This window comes from Brachyistius frenatus, unplaced genomic scaffold, assembly GCF_029030835.1.
Source record: "Brachyistius frenatus isolate BFR_SWC_R1_liver_20210118 unplaced genomic scaffold, ASM2903083v1 Contig_12, whole genome shotgun sequence".
In the NCBI taxonomy this organism is placed as follows: domain Eukaryota; kingdom Metazoa; phylum Chordata; class Actinopteri; family Embiotocidae; genus Brachyistius; species Brachyistius frenatus.
Genome location: NW_027210611.1, coordinates 1,294,603 through 1,315,401, shown reverse-complemented (window position 1 = coordinate 1,315,401; position 20,799 = coordinate 1,294,603). Strand labels below are relative to the sequence as shown.

The window sequence follows — 20,799 nt, the reverse complement described above, 5'->3', positions numbered from 1 at the left end:
GGGCCATCCATCTGTCACTTTCTTACACCCTCTCTGGCACTGACGGGTCATGGCAACGGCAGCCTGTGACGGATGACTAATCTTCTCCATGTAATAAATGAGACACCACCCTCTGAATGCCAAAAGGGTGCTGATGGTGAGGGTGGCTGCTTCACTGGCAACACACAGGTTTTTATGATGAATGGTATGCAATCATGTTATCCAAAGTCTGTGCCAACCAAATACACTGGCTGCTAGCTTAAAAGAGTAGGATTTCATGAATGACGGTCTGAAAAGAGTGACATGCAGTACAGCTATCAATTCTGCTTCTTTCTCTCCATTGTATTGTGTATGAATGTGTGTCCTTAAAGGAGATGAGTATAAACGAATCAGTGGGCTAAATGCAAAAAAAAAAAAAAAAAAAAAAAAAAAAATAGATAGCACTTAATGGCTTTAATGATGGAAACATGTCATATGCAGGTGGAAAAGAAAAGGACATTTCCATTACGGTTGATGTATGCACTGTTCTGTCAGACTGGACAGGGACGCTCTGTAGCCGCACCAGTCAAATCGTCTTGACTGTGTGTGTTGAGTAGCTGAGACCTGTCTTATCTTCACCTCATAATGCGCAGGCGTGATCCTATCTGAGCCCCGCAAAAAGCTGTTACCATCAGAACTAGACGTCGTGTGCTCCTCACGTGGCGCTCAAACGGAGGCTAAAATTGGGAAAGGCTGCATATATTTTGCAGATCGTCTTCAAAGACAGCCGTGAAATGAAGGTTTGCTCGCAAGCTGATCTTTATGAACAACACAGTCCAACCTGTGGATAGTGTGGAGCGTGTCTGTGGCCACCGGCCAGTCTCCGCAATCTGGGACGCTCTGCCTTCAGCCTGCTGTACGCGTCTTTTACCGTTGGCTACGGTCTGTGTCGGCGTGGGATCCGGTGTTCCGTTTGAGCTGAGCTGTGAGCAGGTATTCATTTTATGAATGGCACTGACATGGAGGAAATACCGTTTCAGAAAGTCAAAACCAGGCGGAAGAGAAGTCACTGTCCACCGGGTGTCCCTTTGACCACCATCGTGTGCGAGGACGAGTTCGACTGCAAAGAACTCGAGTCCCTCTTTCAGAACTACAACCTGAAACTGGAGCAGACGTCCACCCTCAAAGCCCTGGCCGTCCTCATTTTCCTGTCCTCGACACTTGCCGTGGTGGAGTTGCTGTCCGGCCCCAGCCTCACCATCTCCAAGGGGTCCCATCCGGTCCACTGTGTCATCTTCGTCTCCCTCTTCATCGTAACTAATGTCAAGTACTTGCAAGTGACTCAGCTCCAACAGATTGTTAACCTGACCCTGCTCTTCGGCTTCACTTTCTCCTTCCTCTGCTGTCCCTTCTCCCTGGGCGCGATGGGGATGGAGCCCCCGACGTCCCCGGAGCAAGGCATGTGGCAACTAATCCTGGTCACCTTCGTCGCCTATGTGCTTCTACCTGTGCGGACACTCTTGGCTGTTGTGTTTGGAATAATGGTCTCCATCTCGCATTTAATTGTGACTGCCACTTCTGTCACGATGAAAACACAGAAACTATGGAGAACTGTAAGTATATGTTACACCAATATTATAGTGGCTCTGCAGCATGGTAATCGTGGATACTTTTAGTATCCGTATGTATATAACTATCATTATAATTTCAATATTATCTGCACGCAAATGTGGTGAAATATAACATGAAGCCATGGCAGAAACACACAATTTAAACGTCTGTTCAGCACCAAGGAGAGCTCCCTGTGGTTACACTTGATGGGCTTTGCTCAGGCTTTGATCAAATCTGACAAAAGCGATAACACCCTATTTCTGCCTGGACCAGTTTTAGTTACAAAAAAAGACAAGTTAGAAGATTGCGTTAAATACAACTGTAAGCCATAAAGCAGTTTTTTTTACATCAGAACCCGGGGACATGTGGTGGACAAACACAAAGTAAGACCCTTTCTCTTCGTCTCAAATACAATTATCTGTAATAAATTCTACATATTTGTCAGTGTGAAGTAAAGGTGAGATACTGCACAACTGTGGTGATGCATACCTGTAGGCCTGAAGAAAACAAACAAACAAACAGAAAAGACTAAGCAAAGCATTCTATATGGCCGTGACTGTCAGTCCCACAGGAGCTCGCTGGAAATAAAGAACTTGAGTGACATCCTGCCAGCACCAGAAGTAGGGCAAATTGGAGGGACGCACTGCTTTCATTACAGTATATGTTTCAGTTATGAAAAAGAGGGCAAAGTCATGTATGTCATTTCAGATCTGAAATAGAAATTGGTACACCACTCTCTGTACATTTGTATCTTTGTACCTTTTTCTGTCACGGTGAGACACACACACATACACACATATTTCTGTCTGTCATCAGGTGTGGGGAAAGAAGATATGTCACATCAGTCAACCCTCCAGGGGTAATGGAACATTTGTGCCTACGTGCCACATATGAAATGAAGATTGTGCATTTCTCGGAAACTAAATTGAGATTTGATCAGTTCATCACGCCCTCGGATGATGACGCCGTATTTGCAGGGGGAGATTGTTTTCCTGCATGTAGCCTATGAGGTACCTGCATAGCCATGTGAAGGACAGTGTTAGCACCAGAGATAGCTAATCCATTAAGCTTAGAGATGAGCTGTGTGGCATGACCCCGCACAACCCGGGCTTGTACCTACCACCCACATAGGTCCCAGGCACTCAGCCTACAGTACTGTCTACATCCACGGCTCAGTCTACATTAGATATCGTATTACTAAAGCAAGTGCACACTATACCTTGAAAAATAGGATAGTTCTGGTTCTTTACTCTTCAGCTTTGTGTCTTGCTGCCATGCATTGCAATAAGTGAGCACAGTTTACATTTTGTCTTTCAAGAATACAGACTCATAAAAGTACAGTATTAATACAAGAAAAATGTTATATGCTTAAGCATAAAACAATAACATTAAGAATATAATAAATTAGACCCCAATCCAAAGCACATTCACACTACGTAACTATAATGACAACTATAAATAAGGTCCCCGGTCCTCAAGAGATTGTTTATATCACCAACCATTAACATTAAGCACAACATCGACAACATACTAAATGGAAACCTTGTATTGTTTAGCCTTATTATTATGCAATACATTGCTGCAGCTATATATCAACATTATAACACACCTTAAAATAATTATTTTACAAAACGAGAGTTAACGTGACGATTGTAATTTTATTGCAACGTATCAGTATACATATCTTTAATGGGTTAGATTGCTGCAAGAGTGTTTAAGTAGTGCACTAAGGTCAATTGTGGGAAAATTGCAGTTATAACCTCAGAAAAGGACAAGATTAAGTGTTTTACACCAATTAACTCAGATGTCCACATTTATTTACTCCAGGCTGTAAAGTAACTTGAGCTCCATTTGAACATGTTGATGCTTGCCAACACTCCTGTCAATCACAGAGACAGACAGCTGCTGCCAAAAAAAACAGCCTTTTCAAGGCAGTTCATGATTCACTGCACTGGGAAACACGGCTGTCTTTGCTGTTAGAAGTTTGTTGCATTTTAGAAGAATAATACGAATTGTATTTATGATGATCAGTGAAACATACATGCTGTGAAATGACGCTGCACTTCTTATATATGAAGTATAATGTATTTTCTTGAGGTCACATATGCTCCATGATTGACGACATAAAAACACTAATGATGAATACAGATTGAATGAAATGATTTCTATTTTTTATTTTTATGGATATTAATTATTACCCACAGTGACAGCTTGCTCATGTACATTTTGGAGGTAGGACTGTGTCGGGTTTGTTTACAAAGTTAGTGTCAGCCAACCTCAGTCAAGTAAAAGAAAGTCATTGTGTCCTGCACAAGGTTAAAAGCAGCCATGCTGCTGTGCATCTGTTGTGATGGATGAACCAGAGCACAGATTCTCAGACCTTTTAATGCCAAAGACACTGAAAATAGAGAAATATTAGGCCCCACTTCTCTCAACAATTTTACTTATTGGACAACATAATCAAAGACTGTAACTTATACATGTTGTATGTTAAAAACACATAAATAAATTGATAAAGTACTATAACAACCTAAAAAAAGGATTCTTTGGGGTAGTTAAACCCCATTTTCAGGAACTCAATAGCAGGGATACATTTGCAAATATGCATATGTACACACAAATGTACATATATGTTTATGTGTATACTGTACTGGAATGTGCTATGCACCAGTGCACACAAACAAATTCACAAAGATAGAACATCAAACAAGTTACATGTTCAAGATTTGGTTATTTACTGTACAAATTAGATTAGATATAAATTCACTTTTCATTTATCATTCTTAAGTACCCATGCATTTATAGTGACACACAAAAGAATATATAAAGATGTCTTTTGCAATATGAACTAAATGCACAAATTGTCTTGTGGTTAGAACATTCACAGCTTTCCCTAACGATTTCCTAATACTGTATGTGTCTTTAATAACTATACCAAAGAATTAAAACTGTGTTTCCTTTTTTTTCTGTTTTGCAGTTGGTTGCCAACACAGTACTGTTCACTAGTGTCAACCTGTCAGGGCTGTTTGTGCGCATCCTGACAGAACGAGCCCAGAGGAAGGCCTTCCTCCAGGCTCGCAACTACATAGAAGAGAAACTACGTATGGAAGATGAGAATGAGAAACAGGTACAGGCAGCGTGCACCGCTTAAACTGTGGGTAAAATTAGATGTGTTCTCCCCCCCCCCCCCACACACACACCCAATGCTGTGAGTCATTTCAACACATTATTCATTTCTGTTAGATTTCATGCCTTTTTGTCTAGCACATTTCTTATCGCCACTAACACTTTCTCCTATGATAACTTTGCTCAGTTTGACTGTACAAATGATTTACTTTATCTTTTCTTCCCCCCACCCCCACTCCCCACCCCTCCCATCCTCTCTCTTTCTCACATACACATACACACACTCAGGAGCGCCTGTTAATGAGTCTGTTGCCCAGGAACGTAGCTATGGAGATGAAAGAGGATTTCCTGAAGCCCCCAGAAAGGATCTTTCACAAAATCTACATCCAGCGCCATGACAATGTCAGGTAGGATTCTATCATCAATGCAACACAACTGCAGACCGGTCCTAGTGACCTTTAAACTACCAGCTGTGAAGTGACTTAAGCCTGGCCACTTCTAACAGTGGCATTTGGAGATACTACTCTCTCCTCATTTTCGGCTAAAACAGTGGACCAAGCACTGTCTCAATGCATTACAATGCATGCTAAAAAAAGAACTGAATAACTTTACCAAACATGTCCTTTGGAAGGAACACTGAGGGCTATACGATGTTGTGTGATCTGACCTAACATTGTCCTAAAACATTAATACCACCCCAGGCTGCTAAAACTGAAATATTTAATTCCCCATACTGAATATCAAGGGTTAGCTAAAGTTACTTGTTTTTATAGTCCAGATAACATTGAAGTCCTCGGAAAAACATTAAATTGCACTTTCTATTTATTTAATATGGGTACCAAAGTTTGGACCATTGATAGAGAAATGCTGCGTGGACTCTGATAAATAAAGTGGCAACACCATGATGTAAAATGTTGCTTTAAAAGCAACAGTCCAGCATTCAAAAAGTCACTAAAGTAAAAGTGGTATCATTAGGAAAATAAAATATCAAGCGCTGATTATGCAATCACTCGTGTTATTATTCATATTATTCATATTTTCTGAACTGATCATACATTTTCTTTGTAAAATCCCAATCTGCAAAGTAACTACAACTGAATACAAAATTTGAAATCCTCAAGTCAAGTACAAAAATCTCATCGTTTTGCTAAATTACAGCATTCAGTGCATATTTGCATCTCACGATGACACTTTTCCTCCTGATTCACGAGTTAGTTGTGTTTGACCTTCGACCTTTTGTCAGAAAAAGGTAAGCTTGAATATATGACGTTCCCTGCTGCACTTTCTGCAAAAGTCAGATGTTTTTATTCTCCTTTGCATTACCCATTTTGCTCGGTGTATTTTACTGTATAGTTAAATCTTCCCTTCCATGCTGTGGCATTTCCTTGTTTCCTTCTCTTATCTTTTCCTTGTCCTCCTCTCCTCTGTGTTCTCAGAGCAGCAGGGAAGCTTGAGGAGGAGAGTTTGCTTAGCCCCAGGATTAAGTTGCTACAGGGGATTAAATGCAATGGAGACTAAATTCTGGTTGCGTAATGCGCCGTGTATGTGTGTGTACGTGTACGCCTATGTGTGCACACGCTGGTTAAATATGGACAGATCTGTTGTGGAGCTGTGCTGATTGCTTTTGTGCCTTGAACTCCTTCAGATAGCGCCACCCTTTGAGGGTGATCTAGACTGGATGCAGACTAGATTTATGTGATTTGGGTGGACTGTAATTAGAAACTGTGTGCAGCACATTTTATTCACTTTTCTTTATTATGTTCTGAGACTGTGGGCAGAGTCTGATTAAAATCCAATCAAAGGAATATTATAGTTATCAATCACTGAAAGTGTATGACTTTTGACATAGTATTTAACAACATATGTGTCATATTATAGCACCTTATCGACACACATTTTAATTAGTGAGGGTTAAAGTATATGATAAAAAAATTTAAAAAAAATTATTACTAGAAGAATTTATATTTTTAAACCACCAGTAATTAAATCATCACTTTATTTATCATGTCACCACCAAAAATTAACATCATTATTTTTTACATGATTAAAACACTAATGAATTATGAACAGGCATTGTTTTGTATCACATCATGCTTTTAATTTAAGAGCTCTCAGACTAATCATGACTTTATAATTTAGTGAACATGTTTTCACCCATCTTTGTTTTACAATTAAAAAACATTTCCATTAAGCTTGTTTATATAATTTTATTTTTCCACACGCACATACAGTAAATATAGGCAAAACAAATTCCCACCAATAAGGTTATTATATCCACTTTGCAAAACAGATACAAAGTTGCTGAGCTGACATATAAAGTAGTAAGCCTTTAAAGAAAATTTGTATTATATAAGTTAACTTTGCATTGAATAATTCACAGAAAAAAACAATGATGAGAAGGATGTGAGGAATGATTTTCCGCATTCAATGAGTTTGCAATGAAAGAAATATCAGAAAAATAAAAAGGCTCAAAGTTTTCCAAGATGACCTATTTGGGTAACTGACTGGAGGTTTTTATAATGTTTGTAGATGCTCACTTACCCTTTGTTAAATTACAGTTTATATTTGTAAAGTTTCCCCGTTTATTGGCCTTGTGTAAGCATGTCTACTGCCCACATACTGTATCTCCAGAGGGGCCATCCAAAGTTAACCCTTGAGTTGGCACATGGCTTGTGTATTCCGTTATGTGATTCAGTTGAAATCACCTCTGCCAAAATAGCTTCAGTAATGCCTCCCACAGAGGGAAATAAAAGATTAGCATAATTGGGAGGAATAACTCTTCTCTAATATGTGCCATTGGAGAGGAAATGATGAATGAGCTTGTGAGTGGGGGGATTTATTAGGTAATATTAGACATTATAAAGTTTGACTTCCCACAGGATTAATTAGGTATGTATTGTATGCCGTATTCAAGTGAACTTTAGCGCTTGCTTTTAGTTAATTGACTGAGATTACCTCGATGCTGTCGCTGAACTGAGGTTTTGATCTGCAGCAGTGATTATGGTACAGTACAGTTAGGTTTGGCTAAGGCAAAAGCAAAGGCAAAGACTCAGACAAGAGTTACTTACAGCTGTTGCAAAAAAAGCTGCAGTGTTTGTTTTGAAGAGTTTGCTGGAGGTCATTCAAGTCCTAGTTTGTGATATCTGCGCTTTTCAGGGGTTAAATTGATAAAAAAAAAAATAATAATAATAATAAAAAAAAAAAACACGAGTCCTTTCAGGGTGTGAGATTCCTGAAGGAAAATTATCCCTTAACAAATTAAAAATTCTGTCAAATTTCTCTGGCAATCCACAGGTAAATCCACCAGGTTGCATAACACATTTCGAATGTCAGTGAATGTGTGTACAGTATACAGTTTTCACATGTCCATTTAAATAGAAATCATGTTATGCAGACGTATATTAAAAGTAGTGCTATAAAGTAAAACATATATCACAGATGTTTGAGATTTTAACTGCATGCTCAGCACACAACACAACACAACACAACACAACACAACACAACACAACACAACACAACACAACACAACACAACACAACACAACACAACACAACACAACACAACATATATATATATATATATATATCTGTCTGTTTGATGTAGATTGCCTGTCCGAGGGCACGTGAATATGGCTAATAATTACAGAGTATGTTCTCTTATTTCATGTATCCCTGGATTTATGTACCTTTACAATGTGTTAGGTGGAACTAGTTGCTGGTGCAGGTGAGATAATGAATTATAAAACAAAATTATCAGCTGAGTATGCAGTCACTAACACAAATATGTGTGGCTAATTTTAAATTGACTAATGTTGTATGGTATTTATAAAGTACATCATAGTGACACTGATGACCGGTATCACTGTAAATCTGGAACTGATCAGGCATTCTGATTTAAAGGACTATCCTGTTGCATTTATGCAACCGAGCGTACTGTAGCTTTAATGACCTGGACTTTGAATGGACCACAGGACTTATGCTCTGTGCATGTCTGCTCTGCGCAGACGTGTGAACACAATGTCGTGAATGTTGTTCAAATTAGGCAAACACAGTCAAAATGAACTAAGTGCAGCCAAGGGTCACGTCAGGTCATGAGACACTGGGTCCATGCATTCAAGGGGATGCTCTCTGCAGCATGTCATGGATGGTTTTACTTAATGCACAGTCACGCGGCACTCAGTCATTTCTTCAAGTTTCAGCCTTTTTCAAAATCAGAGCTCTGAAATAATTGCCTTGTCTTCAAATCTATTTGGTTTTTTTTTATCCAGCTCTTAGCTTAATTGTTGGGTAATTCACTGCACACATCAAATGTACTTTGCACTGGTACTCCATTGCAGTAGTTTTTTAGTTTTTTATTTTGTGCATTGATCCATGCATCATTGCAACATTTAATTTTTTTCTGGGTTTCTTCAATTTAAACTTTTTAAGTGTTTACACTAACACAATATTTAAGATTCCAAATATTTGTCAGCCACAGATGGTTGGTAATCCAAATATTAACACAAACCACTGCCCTTATTTTACAGGGACATCTGTGAGACAACAAAATGACATTTAGCAGCTCTCTCTTAGAGATCCAGCACTCTGTCACACTTTGAAAACTGAGCCAACATGAAGGCAACAGTCTGTTCATCAGTCAAGAGCTGCAGACAGACAAGTTGTTCAGGACAGTCAGAGTTTGCTGACTAATCCCATCACACCCTCCACTGCCACACAGCAGCTAGGGCAAATCCTGCATGAGAAAAGTTTCTGTTTTCAACACAAGTAACCTCACCTCCAAGACATGTTGTCAAGCTATAATCAAATATGGTAATCAGCACAAATTTCATATGGCACAGAGGTGAAAAAGTCTGTCAACTCTCTGAATGCAAAGTTTAGTCAAGCTGAAGTTTATACTCTTCACACTTTTTGTTACCTTGAAAAGCAGTTGGACTTATACAATCATATGAGAATCAATCTCAGGCTTCAGGTCAGGCTTCCAGCTGTGGGCTTGTGGTTCGAACCAGGTACTGTTCTATGCCAAACTACTGACAGTTACAGGTGTGGTTTCCATGTGACGACAGCAAGAAGCGACCATTTTTTTTTTTTTTTCAAAAACCAGAACAACACCTTAATATTATTCGTAAAAGTGACTTTTATGCACACATTTTCCTCACAGAGACAGCAAGAATCATCTACTGACGTTCAACTATTCTCAGACTGCAACTTGTGCAACTGAAGCGTGTTGCTCTTCTACTGCGAACTTTGTGGTTCATTGATTTGACTGGGTGAAGTTAGCCTGTAATACAAGGTAATAGAGATATGTTGCATCCAGTTAGTGGTGTGCAAAGTTCTTTTCAATGACTACAAGAATCAATTAATAAAAAAAACATTGTTTAAAAGATTTGATTGCCAAATTATTCAGTGTTTGACCGGTACTCCGACTGCACACTCACTGAAGGTAAAAATGGCTGCACAGTGAACACTCCCATCATCATCCACGGCTTCTGAAATCAAAATTGCGGTCACTTCGAAAAACACACCAAACTCTGTTTATAATTCTTGATATTTTCAAAGTTTCCTCACTTAATATTGGAGAGCAGTGGTTTTTAATGACTTTGAACAAATTTTGTCATAACTTCCATGTGGTTCAATTCATAAGACATTAATTTATGGCCACTATGAAGGCAGAAGACTAAATAAAACTTAAATTGCTTCTTTTTGCCGAATACAATTTTAACCAAATCGCATACTAAGGATATCTATGCTGATTTCTTACTAAAAAATATATAGTTTTCAGTTCAGTTCTGGCCCTTTGAATCTTACTGTTTATGCAGCTAGTCAAAAGGAAATACAAGTACACTTGGAGACCGTGACAGCACCTTGATGGTTGCATTATATCCTAGAATGGCTCCTCTTCAGTTCCTAACAGGACATGTCTCCTCTCTGATGCCCGTGAGAATACTCCTGCTTCTATTTTGAGTTGCTCTGCTTGACTGCGCTGCCAGTCAGTTAGAGAATGGAGCAGGTTCTCTCTCTCACGCTTATTTTTATTTATTTTTTTTGCAGGTCATTAATTCAAATTTTTGATTAGTTTACACATCATCCAAAGAGAATGTTCAAATTGACTTTGCCTCAGGCTTCCTAAATGTAATTTTAGACAAATTTCTGAGAGCTAATTTGATCAGGCACCCAATAATCTTGTTTCCTTGATACAGTTTAACATGCGGTCGTAAATAACCTGCATTGACTCATATTATTTTTTCTGTTTCTGTTACAGCATCCTGTTTGCAGATATAGTTGGTTTCACCAGCCTGGCCTCCCAGTGCACAGCCCAGGAGCTGGTTAAACTACTAAATGAGCTGTTTGGGAAGTTTGATGAGCTCGCCACGGTGAGTCCGTTTCCCTTTTTACAAGACCCATCCCTCAATTACAGCCACTGTTGGCATACAAACCTGCTCTTTTCTTCTGTGCATAGTCTTTGTCCAAAGTTTAACACAACAATGTGTGTGTGTGTGTGTGTGTGTGTGTGTGTGTGTGTGTGTGTGTGTGTGTGTGTGTGTGTGTGTGTGTGTGTGTGCGCGCGTGCGTGTCTGTGTCTGTGTCTGTGTCTGTGTCTGTGTTTGGCCACAGGCTGCTGGCACATGCCACTAGCTTAGCATGATGTCATAGTTAATATTGGGAGCCCATATGATGCTTAATATGATTATCAAGCGCTTCATTTGAGGAAGAGTTGACAGACCTCTTTAATCTCAGGCAGATTGACCCAGGGCTAAACCTTGTCTCCTCTTTAGTTGTGTGAATGAAAGGAATGATGGGAGTGCAGAGTTGTACTTGTCCCAATTGCTCTTGGTTTGCATGTGGAAAAGATTTCAGCTCTCCCATCTGTCAATATATTACTCTTTGCGATTTAGGTGCTGGAAATCCGCTCAACTTTTGTTGTGAATTTTGCAGTTAATCTATTTTATAATATGACACTATCAGCAGTGGTATTATGACATTTTTTAATCAAAATATAATGTATCCTTTGACGTAAAGTCAAATTATTCAGAGTCAACACATCTCTTAAAAAAAGATGGTCCATCAATTGCGATTTGAATTTGGCTGACACAAACTGTCTTTGTTTGGTGAGAAGGTTGAACCCCTGAGCTCCTGTGGATCACCCCGTCACAGCTACATGTAATCTGGCCTCTATTACTTACACTAGGCACATGCCTATGTCAAATCCATTAATCCACGGGATTACAACTAACCCTTTTTTGCTTTCATAGAAGGTTTTATTTGGCTGTGTCGATACCTTCTATTTTTAACTTATTTGTTTACAGGCACAAGTTACTAAAAAGAGTGACTCTCATTTGACCTGTAATTGTCAAATAATTGTGACTGCCTTTCCAATTACTCTTGGTTCAGTTTTTTTACCCAACTATTGTCCTATCGAAAGCTGCATTTTGACTTAATTTCAAAGATGCCACATTTAGTTTAATTTAGCTTCAAATTATATAGTTTCACTTTCATTCCCTAAAGTAGATGAAAGTGTCTGGAAGAAATGATATCTTGAATTATGTCAAATTTCTTTCTGTTGTGATGTGAGCTGTCGTTCTCTTCCTTACATCTGAATAGATTGGTCGGATCTCTGCTTGGCTGCTAGCCGGAAGCCTCATATTACACTGAAAGGCTGTCCCCAGTCATGAAACTTGTCATCAAATGTTCTAGCCTTGCCCTGACCCAGAGCCCCACTCATTCTGATCCACTTTGGCAGGAAGTGGCAATGCCAGTGACTCATAGCTGTGGTCACTGTGGGCACGCAGACTCCTCTCGTTGCATACGAAGAGCGGGCGATGCCACATGGCCACTGGGCATCATCTCATAATACTATTCCAGCACCATCCCCACACCACCTGTCCACTCTTTGGACTTGTCAAGCTGCATGGGAAGTGGCCCAGGAACAAAGTGTTCTGCTAAAGTGCTGTGAATGTAGCAGACCAAGGCTCCTTTTCTCTCTGCTGTCTAAATTTTTAACACAAATGAATATAAGGCAACAAATCTGAGCCGAGCATTATCAAATAGCTTCCACTCACTGAGTCTGACCACGGTGTCATCTGCTTTTAGCCTCAGGTAGCCAGAAGATTCATTCTAGTTTCTGAATTTCAAACATAGTCACTACATGTTATCCTAGCCATTAGATAAAAATATGATTTTTATTGTTGAACTTTTAAGAACTGCTTGCCACTTTTCATCTATATCACCATATCAATCAACTCTAATGTTTACAGAGTGAATGTACTATTTCTATTCAACCATCCCGTAACAAAAACACAGTTATCACCTGTGCAACCAAAAGTGTACATCTGATCACGTCAAACTAATATTTCAGTACTACCATCTTTATCCTCTGTATTCTTAGTTGTGTGCAGCTAAAAACAAGCTGGAAACTAAAAATAGATTTATTTCTTTGCAAAGTTATACATGTTAGCATGTCAGTGAAATTACCTATTTACTTATCTGACACAGAGCTACATTAGCTTTTATCTGAAGTTGTGTTTTTCAACCGCTGGGGAATGTAGGTTCAATAATGACTCCACTTTTAGCTCTGGTATCTAAAGATAAACACTTGTCCCTTTAGCTGCTAAATGCATGATGATGCTCACCTCTAGTTGCTATGTCTGTCTCTGATGACAGCCAGGTAGCGTACAATGGGCTTAGTGTTTCCTGGGCCTGCTCCAGCTGGCAAGAAAGTAAGGCACTGCCTGAAGTTGAGGAGTTGAACTACAGAGTTTGGTGACAAGTATTTTTTTTTAGTTTTTTCCATATGAGCAACCCTTTTCCCACTGTTAATATTTGAATATTATTTTGCATAGCTCTTTTGACATTTTTGTCTGTTCCTGTTGGATTGCAAAGGAATAAGCAATGCCCAGATTTAAAGAAGGTAAAGCCAATGTCTTGTCTGATAAGCTAAGTCAGTAATGAATGACTTAAAGGTGCAGTGTGTAAGATTTAGCTGCCCTTGACTCACCCTTCCCTTGCAAGCATTTAGGAGAATCTATAGTGGCCACGAAACTTGCAAAAAACACAAAAGGCCCTCTCCAGAGCAGGTGTTTTGGTTTGTCAGCTCTGGGCTACCGTAGAAACATAGCAGAGCAACATGGCGGGTTATGAAGTTAATACAAACACAACAATTCTTTATTTTAGGTGATCTCACACAGATGAAAACATAATTATGAATATTATATTACACTCTACCAATAGATCCCTCTAAATCCTATACAATACACCTTTAAATGAAGCCAAAAGCTGTGGGTCCTTGATCAGATCCAGATCTGTAGAAGTAGAACAGTAGAAGTTCTGGTTTTGTCAAACCAGGTCTTAAAGCCACATGTCAGGTTTAGGTCTCTGTTCTGTGTACAAGAATGGTTGCTACCAAAAGATAAAGGCTAGTCATTGATTTTACCATCGACTGTCACTGTTAAACACATTTATGTTGAAGAAGAACGAAGGAGATCTCTTCGACTGATGCTGTTTGTAATGTATGTGATAAAACTGGATTACCTTGTTGGAGGTGTGATTCTTCACTGAGCCTATCAACTCAGTGGGCAGCAGCATAAGAAATTATAATAGGGTACATACAAAATAATAGTCACTCTTTCTTGGACTGATCTGTAGAAGTAAGTTTGAAAATTGAAGTTTACAGGAAACCCACTCACTGATCAGTATTTGCTGTTTGATTCCCACCACCCACCTGAACACAGGCTCAATTATATCTCTTCACCACCAGGGGTGAGAATCTGCCGACTACTGCTGAGACCAAAGACAAGGGGTGCATCTCAGGAAAGCTTTGAAACCTTATCACCACACAAACCTGGTATTTTTTGAAGCGATGAAAAAAACAGATTGAAATCCAGAGGAAACAATGATTATTCCATACATGGTTGAAGTGACAGAGTTTACTGTACTGTAGAAATGGTCCAAACTTGACTGATGCTTACAGGAAATACAGGCAACAATGGAGAGTCACATTCACAACAATAATGTATGTTTTTAAAGACATTAATAGATGAGACACATTTATTTGAAAGACAAAGATGTAAATTGACACACCAACTGGTGTCGTTGAGGCCCCCTCACTCTATAAACACTTCCTCTCCCTGGCTGAGATTCTAACAGTCTGTCCAGCATCCTCGCACAACTTTGGCTGAGAGGAACTCTGTGATTAATTTATGGTGGTTGTGGTGCTATATAACATTAATAGCTCTGAACGGCATGAGGTTTTGTGTCTGTGTGTCATTCCTTTTTCCCGCAGCAGGGTTTCACAAAGCTTTTCATTCTTTTCTCTCTTTTCTCTCCTCTTGCAACACCTCCTTGCATCACAGCTTTCAGACTCCTCCGCTCCTTGTTTCTCAGCTTTTTGATTGACATGCAGCCTACTTCCCTCAACTGTGTCTTTTATGCCCTCTGGTTCTCCGCGCTCTCTCCCTCTTTCATGTTTCCATTTTTAGGACGGCTCAATGATGTATCTATCTATCTACTGTGTCGTACCTCCTCGACAAGTTACAGTTTCCTTTTCATTCACTCACATGTGAGTGTGAAAGCTCACAGAATAACCTTCGCTACATGTACAGTTCATGAATGGGTGCTGGAGTTTAGATCACTCCCATATTGAGTCATTTTTCTTTTTTCCACTGTACAGAATATTTAAAAGGAGAACAATTCACCCAATATATCTGACAGACAACTGCCCATACAGTTCCCTCTGGCTTAAAAATGATATGTATGTCATGAAGTAGAGGAACTGACTAAGCAAAGATTAATACCCGAAAAAGATTTTAGTAAAGATTAAAAAAAGGAACTACGACTTAAAATATTCCCAAGTAAACTATTATGGGGAAAAAACATAGCTTTTAAAGGCCTGCCCAAATGGCTTTGTACATCTGCAGGCATACTGTGTATAATACAAAATCCTGTGCAGACAATTTTTTGTATTATTCCTAAACTGAGAACAGGAACTGTTCACTGCCCACATGGTGACAGCTGTCTGCCAGAAACTAAAATCTGGGTGTAAACACAATCAAATATCCCTGTTTGGGTTCGTCTCATGAGCAGATGCATGGATCACCACCAGGTCCTGTCGTCTCCCTCAGACTCCTGTGTGCTAAATACTGTGGACTGAAGCAAAATCCAAGCCAAAACAAGCCAGTTTGGGTTCATAACAGAGGTGTATAAGAGAATAAAAATACTTCTGTTTCAAGAAAGAAACACCTTGACGATGGTTGTTATCAGAGTGAACATACCATGAAGCAACTTAAACTTCAAAATTAAGTAATTATCAATACTGAAGCACCAGAGAATGAGTTATCAGATTTTTTTTGTTACAACTGCCATCTTTTGTCAGATCATTTAAACTAAGCAATCCTAGTGTATGAAGCTGTTGTTAAAAGAAGAAAACGTTTTCTTTAAGCCCACACAAAAAATATATCTTAATCAGGGTAATTTATCAGATTTGACAATGTTTCCTCCAGAGCCAAAAAAAAACCATATAAAATCTGTGGATTTCAAATGTAAATTTGTAATGGATAACTTGCCCTATTAGGGCAAAGTATGACTGAACCTTCCAGTTATCTACAAATTGTCAGTTTCATTATTAAAAGAACCACTCAGCTTCCTACTGGTTTCATGGAAAGGCTGTCCCCAGACTACTGAAACTATAGTGACAATGTTCACAGTCATGCTGGTCATAATGTGTTTATAATACTGTAATGAACCAAAAGCTAATAAGGAATACAATTACAAACTTCCAGAAATATTGTGTCATTGAATAGTTTTTCTTTTTTATATAAATCGATTGTGCATCAAAAATTCAGTTTCTATTATTTCATAGAGAACTTATACTTTCACTTCATCATGGTCAATGATGCTATACTGTCATGACTGCTGTATCACAATCACCCACAACTAATTAAGATGATATACATGGAATATGTCGGGGAAAAAAAATCAGCGTTCAGCTTTAGATCTGATTCACTGTGTTTGTACTGTATGTGTTTGCAATATTACTTACAAATACTGCAGGCGCAAGTGTCCAAAAGTATGCTAACGACCACTCAAATATATTTCAACAGATTTCTTCATAATCACTCCAAGAAAATCGTGCTCCTTGTTTCCAATTTGGATGAAATGTTCAGAAAACAAGTGCTATCCTTTCAAACAAAATAGCCTCCGAACAGTGAGCATCTGTTATTTGCCGGTTAAATATAACTACAATAATACTTAACAGATCTTGAACACCCACTCGCTCCAACCCACCCGGTTGTGGTGGGTGGAGGAAGTGTTGATATATTTTTTAATTTGTTGTTGCACAGTAATGAATTCAAATCAATAAAATAGCTGCTGACTAAAAGGTAAATATCCACTGATAGGCAGAGATGGAGAGAAGTTAATGGTGCAGGGGGAAATGTGGCGAGAACCTCTGTAGCACTCTTAAAGAGTTTGCCCAACAGATTGTAATAAATCACTGTTTTTCCATATTGATGACATGTCGACATGAAATACTTCAACTAGCCATGTAGCTCGAAAAAAATGTAGTCAAGCATATGAAATGCTGATATAAAATGCACAAGATCATGTGGCTACTTATTAGAATCAGCAAAAGATGTTTTTCAGTTGGTGTACTGTTACTGTGATCAAACAAAGAACGGATTCACACGTAGATAGCAGCAAACACGCCTTCTGTCTTATGTCCTTTCAACCCTCCAAAGTTACAGAGGTGGAGGTTCTAATCTTTAGCCCCATCAACACAGCAGTGATCTTTGTCTTTGTATCAAAGGCAAAGCACAGTGTGTACCGCTCTCTCCTTTGGGGACTTGTAGGAAATGAACTGCGACTCTCAGCTGGCTCATCTTTTTCTTCATTATCGTTTATTGAAGATTCCCCTTCCCTGTGTTTGTGTCTTTGTGTCTCTCCATTTTTATCTCCCTCTGTTTGTGTGAAACTTAATTGTTTTCTAATTTGCATTCCTGCAAGCCTAGTGGAATACTGTATATTAGCAGCCTGGTAACACAACTGCATAACATTTCTGAAGGGTGGTGCTTGTAATTTGTTTTAGACCTCACTGAAAACATAACACAAAGATTCCTTTTTAAATGAAATTGTAAATAGGTGTCAAACTCTACCTCTCCCTAATATACAGTGCCCATCTTTCTTCTATGCTGATGACTACCAAGATTGCCCACAATGCTTCAGTCACATGACAGCGGTAATCCTGCTTGGGTCTGAATCAGCTCCTAAGCCCTCACTCTGCAGATTAGCACAGGAAAAGTAGGAGACTGTGTAAGTCACAGGGCTTTCCCTGCTTCCTGTAGCTTCAGCCATGCCTCACTATGGCACCATCTGTTCCTGCCCCACTTTGCCCTGAGTAACCCTGAAGAGATCTAAGTGGCTCTGTTCCAATGAGAAAGGTTTTCTTGTCAAATGAAAATGAGCATCGAAGTGTCATCCTAAAGGATCTTAATAGTTGCTGTATCAGTGATTATCATAAGATCCAGCCCAGAGGACACCAAATTTAATTTATCATGTAAATAAGCTTGATTTCTTTGTGTAATTCAGACTTTACTTCTGCTCAGAGTAGCCTTTTCTTGAGAATTATAGAGTGAAGGAAGTCTCAAAAGAGCAGAAAATAAGAGGAAGCTCAGCTTTTTCAGTGTTTAGGGCAAAAGTAATTTGAAGCTAATACAGTATATGTTGTTGTTAATTTCAGCACTGAGCTCATTCCATTGACCTTATATTTTTTAATTGGTATATATATATATATAAAAAAAAAAGATTACATAAAATAACATTCATTAAATTAACTTTATAGGGTACCTCTTGTTGTGATTGACTTTAAAAGCACTGGATATATATTTTTTTTTACAATGAGGCCTTAGGCTTTAGGTTTGAGCAAACTAAACACACCTATGGAGTTTATGTATTGAAAAATCGATAAATGTAATTATGGTTCACTTTTTAACTATTTACAAAACCATCTAGTATTACAGCAGCACACATATTTAAATAGCTCAGTATGAGCTGAAAAACATATATCAGTTACTTCTTTCAATGTCACTGAATTTAACAAAATGTTGTCAAGTGTATCTCAAGAGAGCCAATACACAAACAGGCCAAAGGTTTAACAGCAGCACTACGAACAAACCAGAGAGGAAAGTAAAAACAAGATACAGATAAATACATATGGCATGCGAATAAAAGTATGCATTTTAAATAGGTATACACTGTTGTAGTAAAATACACAACACACGTATGCAATACTGTAGTTTCCTTATATTTCAGAGACAGGTGCCATAGTAAATATGTATGAAACACACACCATAAAAAGATCATATTTGCACTACAAATATAGTAAACATTGTGTGAAAATCATATAAGTTAACATGAAATAATAATATTGATGTGTATAATTATGTTGTGCGTATATATAATGGTGCAGAGTCTATCTATGTGTCTGATTACTGATTGGAAAGAATGTTTAATCTTCATTTGAATCAACAGTTATTCTTTCAATTTTGAATTTTGTAACCAGAATAATGTTTTACCAAAATATGGTCTTCCCAGGGTAAAACTGTCAAGAGCGGCTCAGCGAACAGGTTACGACATTGAGCTCTTTCCTTAGGTTTGTGTCTTAAGAATATATTTTACATAGATGTCATATTTGCTTCCATGACATTGAGCAAGCATGACCACAGCAGGTAAACCTACACAAGGCAAACACTGTGGATCCCACGAACTAGCCCTAGCTATCCTGCTAGGCTGAAACTCATGAAGCTTCCATGTTAGAAATAGAGCATCTGTCTTGTCTTGTGCCCACCGATGTGCATAATTATGAGTCTTTGTGCTCTTCACATGCGTGGCCAGCATTCCCATTACCTCCATGGAAACAATAAACGGTTATGAGGAGGCGCCCACGGTAACCTGGTCTCCCCGGTACAATGAATGTCTCGTTGCTCATATCCTCTAATAATGGGTTATATTTGTAAGCCGTCTTTTCATGCCGCTGCTTATTGTCCCGAAAGAGTGAGAGTGACTCACCTTATTCCCTAAAGTGAGACTGATCCTTTGATTTGGCACTGCATTGTGGGAGCCATTTTAGTACGGGTTCAAATCCTCATGAGTTTCCACGAGATGATGATCAAGAAATATAAATGTCTCACAGAGCACTCTCATATATGTTTTATTCTATCTTATCTTAAATTATTTGCCATTTGGATTTGCGCCTCTGCTGATTTATTTGGCCACATACGTGTCTGCTATAGGCAAGGCAAGTTTTATTTGTATAGCACATTTCAACAACAAGGCAATTCAAAGTGCTTCAAATAAAACCATTAAAAGCATCAAAACATAATGCAAAAGAAAAGGATGTTTAAAAACAATTAAGAGCAGTGATTAAGACATTAAAAATTGTGATTAAAACATTAAGCAAGCTAAAAATAGGATACAAGTTACAGTGCAGTTTTAGACATCCTCAAATCTGGTTTAGTGAAAGGCAGCAGCAAAAAGAAAAGTCTTCAGTCTTGATTTAAAGGAGCTGAGGGTCACAGCAGACCTGCAGTTTTCTGGGAGTTTGTTCCAGATATGTGGAGCATAAAAACTAAACGTTGCTTCTCCATGTTTAGTTCTGACTCTGGGAACAGAAAGGAGACCAGTCCCAGACGACCTGAGGGGACTGGATGGTTCATATGGTAGCAGGAAATCAGAAATGTACTTTGGCCCTAATCCATTCAGTGCTTTATAAACCAACAGCAGGATTTTAAAGTGGATTCTTTGTCCCAGTGTAAAGAATCAGAAGTGGAGTGATGGGATCCAGTTTCTTGGTCTTAGTGAGGACTCGAGCTGCAGCGTTCTGAATCAGCTGCAGTGTTCTGACTGACTTTTTACAGAGACCTGTAAACACACCGATACAATAGTCGAGTCTACTGAAGATAAATGCATGGACAAGTTTTTCCAAATCCTGTTAAGACATAAATCCCCTAATCCCTGATATATTCTTCAGGTTATAGTAGGCTGATTTTGTAATTGTCTTGATATGGCTGTTCAGATTGAGGTCTGAATCCATAACTACACCTAGATTTCTGGCTTGGTT

General features: G+C 38.7%; 1 protein-coding gene across 2 annotated transcripts in view; it reads left to right on the top strand.

Annotated features, from left to right (window-relative positions):
* The first annotated feature begins 498 nt into the window (after positions 1 to 498).
* The window catches only part of LOC138617258 (adenylate cyclase type 1-like), a 38,504-nt gene continuing 18,203 nt past the window's right edge, over positions 499 to 20,799 (top strand). The window contains exons 1-4 of one of the 2 annotated variants that reach the window (XM_069692070.1): positions 499 to 1,571; positions 4,547 to 4,696; positions 4,984 to 5,102; positions 10,954 to 11,065. In XM_069692070.1, coding sequence (XP_069548171.1) covers positions 963 to 1,571; positions 4,547 to 4,696; positions 4,984 to 5,102; positions 10,954 to 11,065 — 990 coding nt within the window. In that variant the 5' untranslated portion in view covers positions 499 to 962. The remainder of the gene's footprint in view (positions 1,572 to 4,546; positions 4,697 to 4,983; positions 5,103 to 10,953; positions 11,066 to 20,799) is intronic. The other variant, XM_069692071.1, reaches the window with a different exon arrangement.